At 39.9% G+C, this 19,156-nt stretch overlaps 1 protein-coding gene across 3 annotated transcripts in view; it reads right to left on the bottom strand.

Moving 5' to 3' along the window:
• The window catches only part of MTUS2 (microtubule associated scaffold protein 2), a 282,514-nt gene that overhangs the window by 133,934 nt on the left and 129,424 nt on the right, over positions 1-19,156 (bottom strand). For all 3 annotated transcript variants that reach the window (XM_061374467.1, XM_061374468.1, XM_061374470.1), the window contains one exon: positions 17,508-17,714. In XM_061374467.1, coding sequence (XP_061230451.1) covers positions 17,508-17,714 — 207 coding nt within the window. The remainder of the gene's footprint in view (positions 1-17,507; positions 17,715-19,156) is intronic.

Here is a 19,156-nt window from a genome sequence, read left to right as displayed (position 1 = left end):
GTTAGGTCACAGGCGTTGCTCATTAGCACTTGCAAAGTCCTGGGTAAGTTTTTGAAAAATTATTTGGATTAATGAAATCCAAATCAACTCCGTCATATGGCAGAGGCAGAGCAGAGCACAACGGGGTCACTAGATCTCTAGCGTGTGGATTCTTAAGTCATTATAAGAGAATGTTTAAGAGATTAAGTAGCACTATCTAAGGATCCATAAGGAATTTAAATGCTGAGGTACTTATCAGGGTAAATATATATATAGATATATATATGTCAATTGTTTTCAGTGATTAAACACATACAAAAGCCTTCCCTAATGTAGCTTCAGTTAATGTTCAAAATGAGATGGTCTAACAAACGTATTTAGGACAATGAAAGAAAAAAAACGCATGTGTGGAAATGGGACCAAAGGCTTTATTCAGAATCCTTTGAAGAAATGCCTCCTGTGTTTTTTAGTCAGCAGTGTGCTGGTACGAGTGCTGCATGTTCATAAAGCTATATTAGTACAGCCTTTCTTGCAATAGGGTCCCTCTGGCATTGGATAGGTTAAACAATTACTAGTATTAAATTAGCACACTGATTTCCACTGGTAAGAAAGTTCCTGCGTCTTAAATTACAGATAAACTATTCCAATAGAGTCAAGGGGAAAATGAACAAATATACTCTTACAAAAAGAAAAAAAAGACCCAAACCAACAAAAAGTAAACATGTCTGAACAATTGCAAGGATAAGATGTATAGATCTGCTGAATAATGATCGTAATATTTTTAAACCAGAGAGATAGGTGTGTGTTTACTCAACCTAGCTGAGCTGACTGTTTCAGCGAACAGCATACAGCTAAGGAGAAGGCTGAACATTTTAATGTACTTACTACTGCACAATAATTGAGGAGAAATATATTTGCTGCAATTGCAGCTCATGCTGGGCAACTTATCCTGCAACCTCATTTTAGAACTACTTGTATTTTTACTTTATTGGGTTGGTAAACTCAGCCTACCTGGAGCAAGCAGAATATGCCAGTTCTTCTTTATTAAAATGTTCTGGTTTTCTTCACTAATCCATCAGTAAAAGACAACAAGCAAACTTACTCTGAATACAGCTTAAAGAGAACTTGGATGCACATGTCCATTTATGGGAAGTTTTGAAGGTGACAGGGAAGAAGATAAAGCACACTTTAAAGTGCCATGCCCTCAAACTGTGAGAGACCAGAGCCTGTCAGAGTTCAGATGGGTTAAAGCCGTACCAAGAGGAGCCAGCACATAACTACAAATTGCGTAACTATATCTCACCCTTAGCAATAAAAAGGATCACTTCCTGGGGTAGTATAGATTTTTTTGGTGATGCTACGAAGTAGATTTCATTAATGAAAGGCTTGCTCACAGTGCATTTGCCAAGGGAGACCAGAGTTCACAGGAACACAGGAACTGGCCAGGGAGATGTGGTCTTGAGTCCTCTTCCTGGCTCTGTTGTTACCCTCATGGGTAGCCTTGGGCAAGTCATGTATGCTCTGAAAGTTCTGATTTCCCTGTCCTTGCAGAGGATTAGTGATTGACTACCTTATGAGAAGTTCTACAAAGTGGGGTTTATATCAGCTCTCTATAACTACTCCAGGTCTGGGAAACACAGGCAAAGTAGAAGTCCAAAGATGAGAAATATAAAATATCAGAGGTCTTTGAAAGTATGGCCTGGGAAAAAAGCTGAAACACTGGGATTGATTCATTTCTACAGAAGGGAAATGAGATGAGACATGACAACAATCTTCAAACATGTATTAGGCAGAAACAGTTCTCTGCATCTTTATTAAGGGCAGAAACAATTCTCTCCATCCTTTGCACATAGAATAAGAGAAAGGTATAAACTCCTGTGAGAGAAATATGGGTTAGACATCATGAATTATTTTAAAAAAGTAAAAAAGGAATAAGCTTCCTGGGCAAGGTCAATATCTTAAACAATTCATAAGCAACAGCAGACAATCTGTCCCATATCATGCAGGTATACCTGATCGTGCTTCAGGACAAGCACATCTCACAGTGCTGCCCTGTTTTCAATGACCCTATATCTCAGATCCCCCTGAGAAAACTTTGGGAAATATCTTTTATATATTCATTTTAATTTCTTAGTTGTAAAAGTATCTGTTATCAAATATAGTATTTTCTGGCTGCATTTGGACTGTATAGAGTTTTACTTGGGCACCAGATTATAATACATAGTAAGGCCACGTTTCTAATTTCTTTTTTTTGTGGTCCATATGAAAGTGCCTTTAACGTCTGTCTTTCCTCTTTGCTGTTCCTTGATTAGCTTGTTCTAATTTCCCTGCAGTTCACATGACACAGTTCTCTCTTTTCCCTGCCCAGTGCTAACAGTGAGGCAGCTCAGCTTCTGGCTCTGTAAAAAAGTCACCCATGGGATTAACTGAGCTCCAAGAAACTGCTTCATAAATTTGAATACTTTGATATGATAAATGCCAAAGCCAACTTTACAGAGATGAAGGACTGTAAGTACTTCACTGCTGAGGCACTTCCACGTAAGTTCTCCCTCAGCTCAGGAAGTGTGGAGGGGACAAAGTTCCATCACATTAAGGCACAAACGTTCCTAAAATTTCCCCAAGGAAGCAAAGCTTTCTTCCACTGGAAATAAGAACAAGTGGTTTTAAATGTTGAAGTGTTTTGACACCACAGTAATGAAGCATTACTGTGCTCCCCCCATCATGGTTTAGGGAAACCATCTCTTCCAGCACATTATTCCCAGTGCTGGTGGTCATTTTCCCTATTGTACTTCCAGGAAGCTCATCTTTGGGTCTCTTAGACCAACTATCCTGGCACAGAGCAGGTCCAATGGGCTGGAGGCACATACCCCACATAAGCCTTCCAGTATGCACATGTGAGAAATGTGTCACATTCACACTTTTCTCAGTTCTTCTGTCCACAAGGCAGCGATAGCAACACTTGCATGACTCCCAACAGTGCTTTCTTTCTTCCAAAAGAAAGACAATTGATTCATACAATATTCACCAACACCTTTCAATAAAAACTTCTTTAGAGGTATTAATACGTCAATCTGTACTCACAGCCAATAGTTCACTCAACAGGATTTTCCACTGATGATTAAGGTTTCTATGTCTAGCTATATTATGTGACACAGCAAGTATGAAATCTGTCACCACACTCCATCACTTCAGCCAACAACAAGGTACAGGGCAATTTCTACAGAATCATCAGAGCTGGCACTAATGACACCTTGCCAAGAAACTTTCCACATTTCAGACAACTGGAGTTCTTTAGGCAGCTGTAAATACATTACCCTTCAAGTGGCTACTAATCTATGGGGAAGGCAGAGCAAAAGTGAGATATTGGCAAATGTAGGCTGTTTATTATCTGCTATTGCTGGAGTTCCCACTTGCAATCATAGTGGAAACACCTTGTTCCCAAGCCCCTTGAATGATATGGATTCCCAGCTGGTGCTGCAGTACAGACTGCTAAAGACCTATCCTTCTAAGGTATATGACACTGAGCAGTCCCCACGAAGCCAATTAAGGAAGTTATTCATGCTAATATGAGTGCAAGTGATCCTTAAACACTTAATTACTCCCTATACTTTTACCATTTAATTCCTATGCACCACTCTGAGATCTTGCAGAGTTTGCCTTGACACCCTGTCCTGCCAACCACCATGCCTGATGATTAGCTTAGGACTCCTGATGCAGCGTGAGTGCCAGGGCCATCCCCAGCTAAGCCATCTTTGAGCACCTGCAGGTTGCTCTGAAACTTTTGATACCCTTTTATCCATTTCCTTTAAATTAGTACCAGAAAAACTGCTTAATCACCAGCACAATACTGCAGAGACAGAATGGAAGAGTAAAACCTAAAGCCCTTCAGCTCTTCACAGATGAACAGCAATTTATATAAGGTGATTTGTTACTGTATCTTTGTTAAAATATTGCCAGACTTGACTAGTTTGAAAACTGCTAAGCAGAATTTATATTGCTGAGCAACAAAAGTCCAGCATCAACTGTGGCTTATTTATCTCCAGGTCTGCGAGCTAATGCTAGAGAAGTTAAATTTAAAAAAAACTATTCTAAGTGCAACCAGAAAGCTGTAAATAACATATCATTTAAAATGCAGGAATATTCATTACATAACACGGAACATAAAACACACTAAGTGCTGTACCAGCCTAGCTTTTAGGGGTTTATTGTACTGCGTTATGTGTCTGCATCTCAGCTCTCACTCTCGAGGCATATTTGTATTAATATTATCAGGTCCAATATCAAGCCAAGGACACGGACAGAGAAAGTTGAAAGCATTCATTTCAAAGCTGTGCTTCTGCTTGCAGTGGACCCACCAGTTTCCAAGCACTGCAGCTGCACAAGATGAAAGGTCAGAAGGTACTAGAAGCCAGTGAACATGGCTTCTCGCCCTCCTCCCCGCCCCCAGTCACAGTCAGAGGAGGGGCATTGGTGGCATCAGCAGCTTGTTAGTCACAGGCAGAATTTATTCACACTCAGAGACCGTGGGGTTAATTTGATTGAGCAAGTTATCTGCAGCAATCAGTTCATTCATCCCTAGCTGCCATTGTGAGATGCCAGCACACCTAGCCTGGCTCCAAGGTGAACCAGGGCATTATTTCAAGCAGTGGGAGGACCTTGTGATGGAGACAGAATCTGCAAAAAGTTCAGAAGGCCAGGTCTGGAGAAAGCCTTGACTTCACAATCCACACACTGGAAAACATTTAAAAGCTTCAGTGGAGCTTCCTTCGCCACAAAACCTCCCTCTGGTATACCTGTACAATGAGGTAAACTTTCATGCAAGCATGCAGTTGTTTCCCAAAAGCATTATCAAAGCCGATTACATATACATTTCAGTAGTTAATTACAAACTGTAAACAAGCAGGATGAAGCTTTGTAGTGGAAGCACATGTTATCACAGTTATTATTTAGTGTCCCTCTTCCAAATCACATCCATCACCAGGAGCGTACATGGTGCCATACAAGTGGTGGAAAGCACCAATAAAACAAGGAGTCCCTTGTCTAAAGGCATAAGACAAAACAGATGTCAGCAAAACAGAAATAGTTTCAGGCATTTTGGAATGAAACACTGATGGAATGACCATGTTTTTAAAACTGTTAAGATAGGGAACATGGTGCATTTTAACAGGATGATTACTCCAAATATATTGCCATAGGGGAAGGGAAGAAGACATAATGGATGACTGCAGAGATCAGAGGAGCACTGTTGATGATCAGAGGAGAAGTGGATGGACAGGTTCTCTGCAGACAGGTATCAGAATATGAGAAGCATTAAGAAGTGAAGCAAGTGCCTAAATTGTTCTTCTGACATAAAAATATTTCTCACATTGAAACAATAATAGTAGTTAGGAAGCCAATTATTGTGTGTTGCCCAAATCAGAAGCATGTAAATACAAACAAGAGGTGTTTACCCTCTATTACCACATGGCTTCTGTCACATCAAGCTGCCAGAGACAATTGTCCTTCCACGGGCCAAGGACCTGCTGTGTTTTGTCCTTACCCATACCAGGGATGGACATTATCTTGCTGCTTTGCTTCACTCTGCCCAGATAGCAGTGGAGTGCCTCCAGCTAAGGGCAGAAACCAGCTTACAACAGCTTGTGAGATACTACCTGGGGAAAAGTTTGTCATCTATTCAAACCAATTAAAAGAAAAAGAAAACCAAACTGACATGGTTACAAAGCTATGAGCTCCATGAAAAAGCCAGTCTGCTTTAAAATGTACCAGTCTTTGAGGTTTCAGACTACTTTTACTGTTTCGTTGGGGTTTTTTTACATAATAGCCGGCATGCCCTGAAGTGGTGAATACAGTGGCAAATTAATCCTAGCTGCAAATTGTTCAAGCCAACAGTCCATAGTTTGATCTTCTGACCATGACTGATAGCAAGCTGGTATCACTTAGCAAGCTGCTCTGGGCTTTGTTCAATTTGGATTTTTTTTTATCTGCAGATACTTTTGATTAGCACAACAGATATATGACAGTTCAGGAGCGCACACATTCCCCAAAGCCATCGCAGCTGAGCTCCAGTGCAGGATTGCTGGTAAGCCATGCACACCTCAGTACGTTTTTTAGAGTAGCTATCACTTTGTCAAAGAAGTGGGACTGACTTGTGCACAGAAGAGAGAGTTTCTTCACATCAGCTTTTTTTCTTCTGCATTTTCATGCATCTTACTTTCAGGTTTCAGCTTTTTTAAACTACATCTTATCCATTTTTAGATCATACTATTAATGTGTTTGGAAGGCATACAGAGACCATGACGCTACCTCTTATTCTTCTTCTTACTTTCCCACACAGCTTGACAGTGTACAGGCCTGTTCTGTATCTAAATTTACAAGCTGTGACAAGTGATAAATATCCTAATTCTAAAAAGCTATTGTGTACCTCTGAGACAATTAAAATTCCTTAGATACCTAGATGCAGTACAGAATACATTTAGTCAACATTAAAACATGTCAGAGAAGGAACGTTTTATCCCAGGACACATCCCAGCATCTAAAAATAGGCCTTCAGCTTAAATAAAAGTATTGTAATAATGTTCATTTGGAAATCCCCTTTCTTCAGATTGCAAAAATAATACTAATTCCTAGATCATGTCGTGCTGGGCAGCAAGAACTTAGAAGAAGAGTTTATAAAAAGTGTTAAATATATTATAATTCTTTATTTTTAGGAGAAAAGTACTGATGAACAGTGCTGGATATTTAACTCTTTCATCTAGCCCAAGAGACTCAAGCCACACACTTCAGGCCATAAACCGAGTTCTGGCCATCCCTAATCCATACAGTCTTGCAGCAGGAGAAAATAATACAAGGGTTTCTCAAGTTTGGTCGTAAGATGTTTTGATCAAAACACACCACACCATTTTATTCAAAACATGTCATTCCTCACTCAATTTTGCTTAATTTTGTATGGAAGATATATATACCTTTCCAGGAACGGCTGGCAAGAAGGCAGCATAACTGCAACATGTGATAGAAAGGAAGTTAAAAACTGAAGAAATACGAACACTAAGCTATTACGGCACCTGAAATGAACACTGTTTTTCAGATGCAAAGCAGTGGTAGGATACAACTCATTCCTTTTTTTACTACATTCCTTCTCTACTTTTAGTGGTGAAGCAGAAGGGTGTCTCCCGATTCTTTGTCAATTAAAAGATATTTTCTTTCTTTCTGTGTGGTAGTTTAATTAAGGAATATCATGGAATTTGTCTTCTTTGAGAAGGTTGCTTTAAAGAAGAAAACTAAAAGAGAAGACTGGTGTCATGTTCAGCTAGAGAAAGGTTCATGACATGCAAGAACTAAACTGATTTAGGCTAATATTATGTTACCAAGGTCCACTGTGCAGAGTTACTGTTGCTGATGGTTGTTGCTGGCATCAGTCCACCAGCTGGCCAGCATGGGCACCCTCTTCGTTGCATTCTGGTTAGCAGTATCTACCCATTGCATTCTGGTTAGCAATGTTTACCTGTTTACACAGAAAGACACACCATGCAACCCTAACAGCCCAATTCAGACGGCGTATACTAAAATAACACAGTAACCTCACAACTGCTTGATGAATCTGCACACAGTGAGAGATGTGCCCCATTCTGAGACAGACCTCATCAATGCACAGTCAGATGTAGAGGTCTGTGTGGGAATGCTGCCATCTATCCTGGCATGGTCAAGTTCCCATTTGTGAACCAGAGTACTTTATTTTCCCATCCTAAATGCTCTTATATCTGCATAAGTATTTCTGACTTTGTAGCCTGCTGTGGACACAGCGATGGGAACTTATACTGCGTGAAAACATATCAGCAGTCCCTGAAGCAAGAAATGGCATAAATTGAGGATTTACACCATGTAGCCCAGCTTAATTGACTCTTTACCACAAGGAACAGAGAGTTGAGGAGTGTTTGCAAATCACAATTCAACCTGAACAGCATCAGCTTTCTCCTCCTGCCACACAAATCCTGCAGGTGAACCTTTAGAGCTGCCACATGGGAGGCATGCTACCATTTCTTAAGCTCACGGCTAAGGGACTGAATGCTAGCTGCTGATGCTGGTATCACTGAGGTCTAGTGTTATGATACCTTCTGGTTAGTGGTAACTCCCATCTGGGAGAAAAACAGTGTCCAATTGTTTCCACTTTATTCAGCTTAATGTTCTTGGTTGGAAGGTCTCAGTTTGTCATCTTTCTGCCATTGCTGATTTTACTTATTCCAGAACTCAGATAGCTTTTTTTTAGCATTTATATTAACTTTGGAAGTCCCAAATTGAAAGCCTGTGGTCTCGCACCTGTCACAAGACAAAGAACCACAATATTTTGAGCTGTTTACAGCTTCATGTAATCGTGCCCAGGCCTCTAGAGACTGTCAAGCAGCAAGCGGGAAGGAAAGGCTGTTTAAGCTGCAATTTTCAAGTTCTTCGATCACAGCTAACAGACTTGTGGCAACACTGAAAGCCACAAAAGATGTGGTTTTTCTTTTTATTACAGATATTCTCAAGAGCACCCAGAAGACTTACATAAATGACCTCAATTTTAACCTGTTTGGACTGGATTAATGTGATGGAAAAAATGTCATGGGTGAGATTCCAGCCCAACCTCTACATGGGAGAAGTTTTCCCACTATAAATAGTGCCATGCTCTTCAGGCTGTATCACTTCTCTCACTACTAAATTAGAATTCACAACTCTTCTGCAGGATTCATAATGGGATCAAAGATTAGCAACTTCTTTGAAGTTTGTCTTCCTTTGCTCCACTGTTAATACATACCTGCACTAATCCACCATGGTTCTCCTAAACTAATCAGTCACCCTCCCTCCCCAAAAGGGACAAGTATACAGGCTTTTTTCAAATCCCTATTTATTTGTGTTCATTATCCACACTTCATTTTGCAAGCGCATAACATTTTGTTAATTGATTTTTCATGTACTGCAAATAGGCCAACTCTGTTTTCTGAAACCTTTCAGTCTAAATGCGATTTGCTGGTAATATTTACAGTACTTATAGCTTTGGCCTTGTTTATTGCTAGTAAGGCCCACAGTGGATTGAACTGTGTGCATGACAAATTCATAATATTTCACCTTTAACAACAGCTATTAATAACATGATTGCAATGAGATCATCTCAGTCTTACTTTTTTAATTTGCTCGTTCTTGACAGAGATCAAAGAAACACAACCTCAAGGTTATTTGCCTCTTGTTTAGGAAAACAAGCCAACAGCCTCACTGACCTTAAGCAGAAGTTACACAAGGGAAAACATCATTTCAAAAATACTTTCAAAATGTACACAATTCAAAACTGTGACACTGGCATTTCTTTGTCTCTCTGTGACTCAGAATTGGCTCATAACTACCATAGTAAACTTCTGATATGTTGAAATTAATGCTTATTTTTGGAAAAAGGCCTATGATCACGGAGTTTGTGATGATTTTTGTGGTTGACAGTAATTGGTTCGTTTGGGCACCTGCTTTTCCAAGCCAGAGTCCCTCACCATGCTCACCAGCTCCAACCTCACAGACAATACAAAATGCAGATTGGAGCCAGAAGCAGTATGCAGTGCTTTGGGGAGACAGACCTTTATGGATTTGAATATATTGTGATTTCCACAAGCTTGAATTTCAGAAAGCACAAAAACTGCTGATGAATTCAATGAAACACCCCAGTGATGAGCCCCATAGCTGGATATCCAGAATTAACACTTTCTAAATACTGATTTGCAAACTGTAATGAAATGATAAGAGGGACATGCTGAAGAGGGGATTTTCTCAGAAGTCCTGTTGGTTGTACTTAATTAGTGGAGACCATGAAGATCAAAACTGCGATTGCATTAGAAGGGAAATTAGTCCAGAAGGGAGAAAGCGGAATGAAGAAAAAAAATAAATAGAAAAAAGAGAGAGAGAAATGGAAGAGCTCTCACTTCTTCAAAGCTTTATTTCTTAATTTTTCTTTGGGCTAAATTAAGAGATTAGTCCATTCTGATGAATGCCCACAGGGTTCACTTTTAAAAGAGTCTTTCCCCCTTCATCAGGTAGAATAGGCAGATTAGAGTATGGAAAGGAGACAATTTATAGTGAATTTTCTGTTCTTCAGATGATAGGTTTTAATTCAGATGTGACAGATGATAGGTTCCAGCTGCTGCTTGCCTTTTTATTTTCAGTAGGACATTTTAAATGCTACTGTTCTGAGTGCTGTGTGTCCCCAGAAAGACATGTACTTTGCTCTGGACTGATCGTGGCTTTACCCCAGACTTTAGAAGTTTTACTCCAACAGCAGCTCTCTTCTAACTCTGCATGCAGAGGGAACCAGCCTCATTTTCTCCTCACATTCGTATCCACCTGACTAGGTTGCTCCAAGCCACATCCAACTTCGCCTTGAACACTTCCAGGGATGGGACATCCACAGTGTCTCTGGGGAACCTGTGCCAGTGCCTCACCACCCTCACAGTGAAGAATTTCTTCATAATATCTAACCTAAATCTCCACTTCATTGGTTTAAAGCCATTCCCTTGTCCTGTCACTATATGCCTTTGTGAAAAATCCCTTTCCAGCTTTCTCGTAGGCTCCCTTTAGATACTGGAAGGCTGCTCTAAGGTCTCCCCAGAGGCTTCTCTTCTCCAGGCTGAACAACCCTAACTCTCAGCCTGTCTCCATAGGAGAAATGCTCCAGCACCCTGAACATTTTCATGGCCCTCCTCTGGACTCACTCAAGCAGGTCCATGTCCCTTTTGCATTGGGGGCCCCAGAACTGAACACAGGGGCTAATAACATAGCCCAATATAGGGGCACTTAAGCAGGCTGCTATATCTACATTATGAGACTGGCCACTGAACCAACATCTGCTTAGAAAGTCAAAGGAGAGACATTGTTTGGGTGCCCGTGATGAGATTAATATAATCTTGGGGTGATGCGCTACCTTCTCCAGTGAAACTGGTGTCTGGCAGCCTGGTGTGCTGGTTGTTTGAACTGCCTTTTGTCCTCTGCAGATTAAGCAGTAAGAGTCACAATGACTAAATTAGGCACTCGTAATCAGTCAAATAATCCTGTGTGGAAATGGGCCAGGAAACAGGATTTGTTAGTATCTGTTTCTTCCTTATTGCCCCATTACCCAGTACCTGTGCAAACATTTGTACTCTCCCACACCATTTTTACTGCTGGGAAAGTGAGGTAGATAATTTCAGTCACTTTTAAAAAGCCAGACAGAAATAAGTGCCAAAAACTGGAAGTGGGGCTGCCAGGTCTGAGCCAGGACAATTTTAGCACAGACACAGTATCTCCCAGACTGGCCTTCTTACACCTAAACCCACAAATTTCATATGGCAGTTTACAACAATAACAAATATGATTAAGTACTCTGTTGAAGTTAAGCTGGCACGAAAGCTTGGCAAAACTCTTTCAACTGTTCTTTGCTCATAAAAAGCAGGCTTTGCAGAATTGAGAGTTTCATGAGTGTTTTCAGTTTTGACAAACTTCAGCCTAGTAAATTTACAACCCCTCCAAATGTTTCAGTTTGGCGTTTTCATATAAAAGTAGTTCTGCATTTGCAAACCAGCTTGATCTTCTTGCCCCTACTTGCCCATTGAAGGGAGCATACAGACCCTCCCACTGTGGTACTGCTTCCCTCTTCTGTGTGCTCCAGTTGGCAGAAGAAGAGGTAACAGTGTAGACAGTAAAAACATTATCTAAGTTATTAAAATATTATCACATTTAAGATACTATCACAAACATTGTATCTGAACCTAATGAAAGTAATGGACACTTAAACTTCAGCACTGTGTTTCAATCTCTGCAGAGAGAAACCACTGTGCATACAGCTCCAAGTCCTTCTTTAAATGGTGCTTTTCCCCCAGCTGTAGCAACTAGACTATGAAAAGAAAATGGCAAGATTCTGGAAAGCAGCTAAACTCTCTTTTCAACCCTTGCTTTTCCTGGCAGACAGTTTTGCCCCACAAAGCTAAAATCCTAACTCAATAGTTCTATTTTAGTCCTATTCAGAGTGAAGTGATGGCATAAAGTGATTCTTCCATCAAGATACTAATATCAGAACAAGACCAGAAGTGAAAAAAAATTGGATATGCCATGTAGAAAAATGAACAGAAAATCAGTCATAGAAATAGGATTGGAATGTATTTCATATAGGAAAATCTTTGTATTTAAGAACTATTGGTATTTCTGTCCACCACGTGGCAGTTTTGAATGTTCTACCTCTTTTGAAGGCAATTAGCCATCTATTTAAGGCTTCTGTGCTCACTTTAATTTTCCTATTTCTCCACTCACCTGAACCTGAAACTTTGGCATCTTTGTTTATTGGAGTGGAAATTCAGCATTTAGCAAAGCCAGGCAATGCAAGGTCAATAAACAGGATGAAATAGATACATTGAAGAAGGAATTGTGGAAGTTTGCATAAAACATGCAATTTCATATTTTTATAAACAACAATAGTTGACATGAGATACACTAAAACAAGTTTTGTAATATTCATCATCGTTTTCTTGCTTAGCCTGAAAAGGAATCTCTTCACCACTCAGACCTGTAGGAAGATACTGAATAGCACTGTCTTTTAGTCTAGCACCTTCCCAGAGAAGAACTGCCTCTAACACCATGCTATCATTCTATTTTAAGAATCTTAAGCAACAGGGATTTTATCACTTGAGATGGAAGATTATTTAACAGACTAGTAGACCTTACGACTACGAAGTATTTCCTGATATTTTATCTACATTCTTCCATTCCCTAAACTCATAGCAGTTATTATACCTTAACTCATCCTATACAATCCATCCTTCTTCCAATCCTCCACATCAAACTGTTTCATGGTGTTTAATGAATTATTTCCCATATGATACTTACAGCATATCAGAGTCTATTCTGAAGTACACAAAACTCCATGAGGAGGACATTCAGCTGATCACTGGAAATGCAGGTACAAGCAAGTGAGAGAACTCTAAGGCCCTTAAACTAGCAAACTACTAAACCAGAAACTACAGTATGGACATCATGTTACTGTACTGCAGAATTACAAGATAATATTGAGAACCACATCCCACAAGCGTGGCCTTTGTTATATGACATGAACCTCGTAGTCAAATTTTACTGGGGCAAACACAGGAGCAGCTTCAATATAATGTATTTAAAAATCCAAGGGAAAATACGCCGTTGGTATTTCGTTATAAGTTAGCAATTTAGGAGTTTTTCTTGATGTTTACACAACTGTTTCACTCCAAATTGCACTGGTTTCAACCTTAACATGACTTTGCTAGTTGTTTGCTTTTTCTCATATTTAGCAGGGAATCCAAGTATCTGAATTTTTCAGTTCTAGTCAATTTAGAGTGTGAACAAATTCAGCAAGTTTTTCGACATACAAACCTCCTTGTGTCTAAATAAAAGAAAAATGGTTTAGAATATTATTCATTTTTAAACCTCAAAAGCAGTAGGCCAGAAACGGGGGCACGCTTGAACGTTTCAGGTAATCTTGAACAAAAGTGTTACTGGAAAAAAACTATCTGTGACATGGAATAAATCTGGGGAGAGCTGATAACAGGACCTGGAGCTGAGCCTCAGCCTGGGGTTGCCCAGATGTCAGGCCATGGGGCTTTGCCCCAGCAGGAGACCTCACATGGGCCTTGGTGCACTGTGGTATAGAGCTGCTCTGATGTGGGAAGCTGTGGGTGAGAGGTGTGAAAGTGTTGGGGAGAGTTGTATGCTCCTCACTGAATGGAGACGCATGTTAGCAGCAGCAAAGGATGGACCCCGTCCACTGACGGGGGTACGCTGAGCTCTCACTGCTTCCACTTCTCTGAGTTTCATTCAAACACAACTGCCCTTGTTCTCCCTATGGAACAAAGAGCTCACCCTGAATCATTTTAACCATGCCATTTTGAGCATGGCAGGACAGGCAGTGGTGAGCCATGGTGAGATCTCCTGACCCATCCTAGGAGCGGTCTTCAGCTTCTGTCATTGTACCCCACTTCTTTCAACAAGGTGGAAAGCTGCCACTGTCATGAAAGAGCTTCACAGACCTTTGCTCTCCTGTGTGCAAACCACAGGTTACATGTGAGCATCAAACAGTGGATTTTAAATGGCCAAAACAGACTAGTGACCTGGCTTCTCTGACACTGAAGCTGGTGAGATGCTGAGCAGTTTGGTTGTCAGTGCTGTTCCTCCAGCCTCATCACACAATCAGGCAGGACCCCATAGGAGCAGACCCTCTTACGACTGATCCTGATTAGCAGCTGGTGGAACGGCTGCCCCAGATGGTGTGTTATCAATGAACAACAGCCTGGCTTATACCCACACTCCAGGGACAGGATTCCAGGAAAGACCAGAGGACAAGCAGGCAAGCGCTGCACATCCTGCCCTGTCCCTACCATGGGAAAACAGCATAGTCCCACCGCTGAAAATCTATTTAATTGAGTCAATCAGAATACATAAAGCTATTGCCAGAAAGACAGCTGAGGAGCATAGCACAGGCTCCGTGCATATCCAAGCTTATTGCTTTCAGAGAGGTCACAGGAAGGGGAGAAATCTGATGAAGAAAAAAGCTGCCACGTCACAGCTCCATTAACAAATTTCTCCATAACACAAACAACATGTCTCCTTACTCTAAACAAGTGCAGTTTTACTCCCTAGATAGTATTCAATCAGTATTAGTGTGCCAAAATGAGGCAGCACTTGGGATTTTTGAAAAGAAATGTGACCATCAGGGATTTGGGAAGAGCTAGCACACCACCACATCTGGCAGGGGAGAGAAAAACAGTAACAGGATCTCATTAGGACCCCATCAAGAATCACTGTTTTCCTTAAAAGACTCTGTCCCTAAAATAAATCTGTGTTTTTCTTTCACACAGCCAGTCACCTGCTTTTTATGGAAGATACAAGATCTTGAGGTGAGCCCCTCTATTTACAATAGTAGCAGCCCCTCTATTTATAACATATGCACATTTCTAAGATGTTTTCAATTAGTTCTGCCTCCCTGACATGCAGAGATGCTGCTTAAATAGGAAATTGTGTTATCCTATGTGTTTGAAGATTTCTAAAGCTTTTGTGGTTTTTTTTGCATTTTCTCCCCTACTGAGCTACGAAATTAACAGCAAATTTTCACCCTGCCCTCTAGGAAGTCTGATTTAGTCAAAGATAGAGTCTCAGGTGGTAACTACAGAATCAGCTATTCATGTAATTTAAATAAAACTAGTCTTCCAGCAGAAGTGAAGAAATAATATGTCATGCTAAGATGCATCTCCTCTACATCCATTCTTGGGGTTACTCTGTTCATGTTGAAGTGCACTGCTGAGCTATGTTAAATAAGCTGTGGTTGAAAAAACTATTTGTTTCTTGGGTGTTGGGCAACTAATTTAACACTTGTTGGCACATATACTAGAAATAGCAAAAGACGATACAGCTTTACACTAATAACATTTCTATGACAGTTAATTCAACAATAAGGAAACAACTGCCTTATCAAGAGTGATGAAGAGGAGCTGTGTTGCCTTTAATCCAAAGAAAGCGGGTGATGTTAGTTGTCTTCTCATGTGATGACATACCCGAGGGCTGACGCCCTAAACACAGGGCATGCTCTCACCCACTTGGCAGCACACCTTTGTCTCTCACCCACATACAGGAGGAAGCATTATCCATTTGTAATTAAAGACAAACAAAAGACTTCTGGGCTGGACAGCTGTGTGTGTCTTAGGAACCATCTCAGAGAGATGATCCTTGGAAAGAGCTCATTCTGTTGCTTCCCCATGGAAGTGGAGGGAAACTGCTTAGATGAGCTATCTAACTGGCCCACAAAAACAGAAATGATAGGTCCTACATACTGAGCTTGTGAATACATGAATTTGTGCAAGCAGAACTCTTCCCCTGGGTAATTTTTGTATCTGTCAGAAACATGCACAAATTGATCACAACATACTAATGCAAACATTAAAGCTGGTTACTATGGTCAACAAAGTCAGCTGGAAGAAAATATGTGCACCAAATACTTTCACATCCATGGATTCTGCAACTAAGGAATATGGTTTCAGATTTTATAGGCTTAATGTACAGATATAATATAAAAAACCTCAGAATATATAAATGAAATCAACTTCTTTTAAGACAAATGAAGAGTTAGATGTAACTTTCTGGAACAGGTTACTAATGCTTCTCCAAATAGTCTTTTGAATGGATATCAGTTGTTTCAAATTCCACAGTCTGAGGCAATTTCCTATTAAAGAATTCTCAGTTGTATGAACCTGTATATTTCAACTGTGTTCAAGGATAGCGCTATACCTACAGATGCTATTGTTTTTCAGATTCACCCTTGAAATTGGTAGACAACAACACTTCTTACAGAGATGTAGTTGAGGTCTAAGCAGAAATCAGGTAATTCTGTTCCTATCAAAGGTTATAAGTAACCAAACACACAAAAAAAATACAAGGATGAAAGGAAAAGCTGTGGGTAAAAAGCACAAAGCAAAATAGGTTGACTACCCTCAAAGTGTGAGTGATCAGTTCAACCTTAAAACAAAATGCAAGCGCATGTTTGGATAACTGGCAAAGTTGGAAGTCCCTGGACACATTAATCTTTGGCATTTCATTTACACAATCCTAAATGGGAAAGACAAAACTCGTAGAGTTTTTAACTATTTTCACTTCATTTATTTTAATTCAGTTCAAATGAATATGAACACTGAAAGATTTAGGAGTCTGCAGCACCTTGGCTTCTCCGTTGTTTCATATCACCTGGTTCACACTGTCTTGCACCCCTCCTGGCCTGATCCCACTTGCTCTAATACTGAAAGAGTTTGGGCTGAGCTCAGTCTTCACAGAAAAATGGTCATGAAAAGCCCTCAATCCTCATTCTCGCTCTGGGCCCAAGACATGCACAAACTTTCCAGGAACTGCACAAGCCAGCGGGTATTATTTTGTACTTGGTAAAATTAGTAGTCTTTATAGAAAATAGGATTTGAAATTACATTCCAGCCATGGAATTCTTCCAAGTGTGTAGGAGATACAACAGCTACAATATCAGTTCTGATCCTTTTCACATCTCTGACATTATTTGATTAATTTTCTAAACTGACTTTATTACACCACATATTAAAAGGCAGAAGAAATGCAGATGTGGAAGACTGTTTCTCATTTTAGTTTATCTTTGTCCTGAACTGTTCTTCATGGCTGCAATATACCTACCAAACACAGTTTACTGTAATTATTTGCTTCAGCTTGCAAGAAGGGAAATAGAAAAATGTCTCAGATTCACTCTTAATGTGGTTTTCTCTAGAGCAAAGAAACCAGCCCCTTCTACATGCAATGTACATTCAGCACCTATTCATCTATTATTAATAATATTTTTTAAAATCACACTAGGAAGTCAAGATAGCAAACCTACAACTCAGTGGCACAGAAAAGATTAGTGAGAGCTGCACAGATTACATTAGTCCTAAATTATACACAAACTCCTGCCTGGACCATCCTGGAATACATCTATTTTATATCTCTCCAGAAAGAAGGACTTTTTTTGAACTTACGGTTGGTTGTCCTGCTTTGATCACTCTGAGCACTGTCGTTTGACTGGTTGCTGGAGACAGAGGATACACTTGAGCTCCTGACAAAACCAAATGTGGCCAGTTTAGCTGCTGGTAACCGTGAATAACCTGGAGGACGAAGTCCAGGCTGGCAGGGCTTGGGGAGATTTGATTTTGCAGCACTTGGACATGAGCCTTTCTTAAGATCAACTGAAAGAAGGAAAAAGAAAGAGATTTTTATTAAATAAACTGAACTGGGATACACTGATCATTACCTGCACCACTCAACTACATAAAGTCAGCAAAAAGACTGAATTCAAGTTTCAACAGGTGCTCAAACTCCAGTGATGTCTTATGCTCACTCCACTAAAAAGAAGTTCTGTGGAACAATTACAGGTCATAATAATTCTTAAAAAATGAAATGCAGCAAGGACCCATGAGGAATAACTCAAACTTCCAGCAAAGTAACATAGTTAAAGTCTGCTAAGATATTTTTTTACTGTTACCTTCTTTTATGCTGTTTCACTTTCTAATTTTACATTTGTTATATGGCAATTAAAAGAAACTCATACACATCCTACTCATGGCCTCCAATTTTGGAAACTATTGTAGAATGCCTATAATCCACTTCAAGGACACAGGACTTCTTTGTATTCCATCAGAGAAAACACTTCTTTGAAGTTTTTCTTTTAAATTTCCCTAAAAGAAAATGCCTTTTTCTTGCACCAAGCCTGGAAACAAGGACATGACTGATAAAGTTGTACTTTTTTAATATACCAGCAGCCATTTCCACTGATAAACTTCTCGCTATAAACCATCAGTCTATGTGAACGACTTCAACCAAGTCCCAGACAACTGCCAGTAGCAGGCTTAGAACAGATGAAGCTAGACAACAATAGTAGTTTAGCTACGATGTCTCTGTGGTAACTGCTAACTAGTCATCTTTCTCCAGTTTGTGTCCTAACTTGCATTCTGCTGCTCTTGGCTAGTCAAAATTTTCTAGGCAAATCCAAACACAGGCCCACAAATGTTTCAAATTGTCTTCATGGATCAAAGGTCCATGAACACAGCAGGATTGTCTTCAAGGACCAAAGATTAGAGTTTCCTTTTAATTGGAATGTCTGGATACCAAGTGGATCTGAACCCCATGTGTTCACAAATTTGGGCTCAGATTTTCTAAGTTTGACAATGTCAGATTCCTGTTCCTTTTGGAATACCAAGCAGCAAAATCGTATATTTAAAACAAAGTTCTCCAAAAGCTGATGCCAAAGTGTTTAATCAGTCATCAGGTAAGGTGGGTTAGGAAACAAGCCTGCACTAAAACAATCTACATATTCTGCCAGAAAAAGCCACAAAGTCACCCTTTTTCCATTCTTTTTCAGTGAGCACTATTTGCACATTAGCCTGACATATACTTCAGAGGAAGAAGTGAACATTCATAATATAAAGCAAAACTGGGAATTAACTGCATGGTAAGAATGCAATCTTCATATTATTACAGTATTTAATTCTTTTGTAAACTATGTAGGTCACAGCCTTATTAATTTTAATGAAGCATTACACTTTGAGGAGACTTTATAGAAAACAAGACTAACTCCTTTAAGCAAAAAAAATGTTATGGTGATTTTGAAAGACAGATGTGTACCTCATCA

This window comes from Neopsephotus bourkii, unplaced genomic scaffold (assembly GCF_033783945.1).
Source record: "Neopsephotus bourkii isolate Nb327-2 ecotype Australia unplaced genomic scaffold, CSIRO-AGI_Nbou_v1 NB_1638, whole genome shotgun sequence".
NCBI lineage: Eukaryota > Metazoa > Chordata > Aves > Psittaciformes > Psittacidae > Neopsephotus > Neopsephotus bourkii.
Note: the sequence above shows the minus strand (reverse complement) of the source record. Positions and strands in the feature narration are given on the sequence as shown.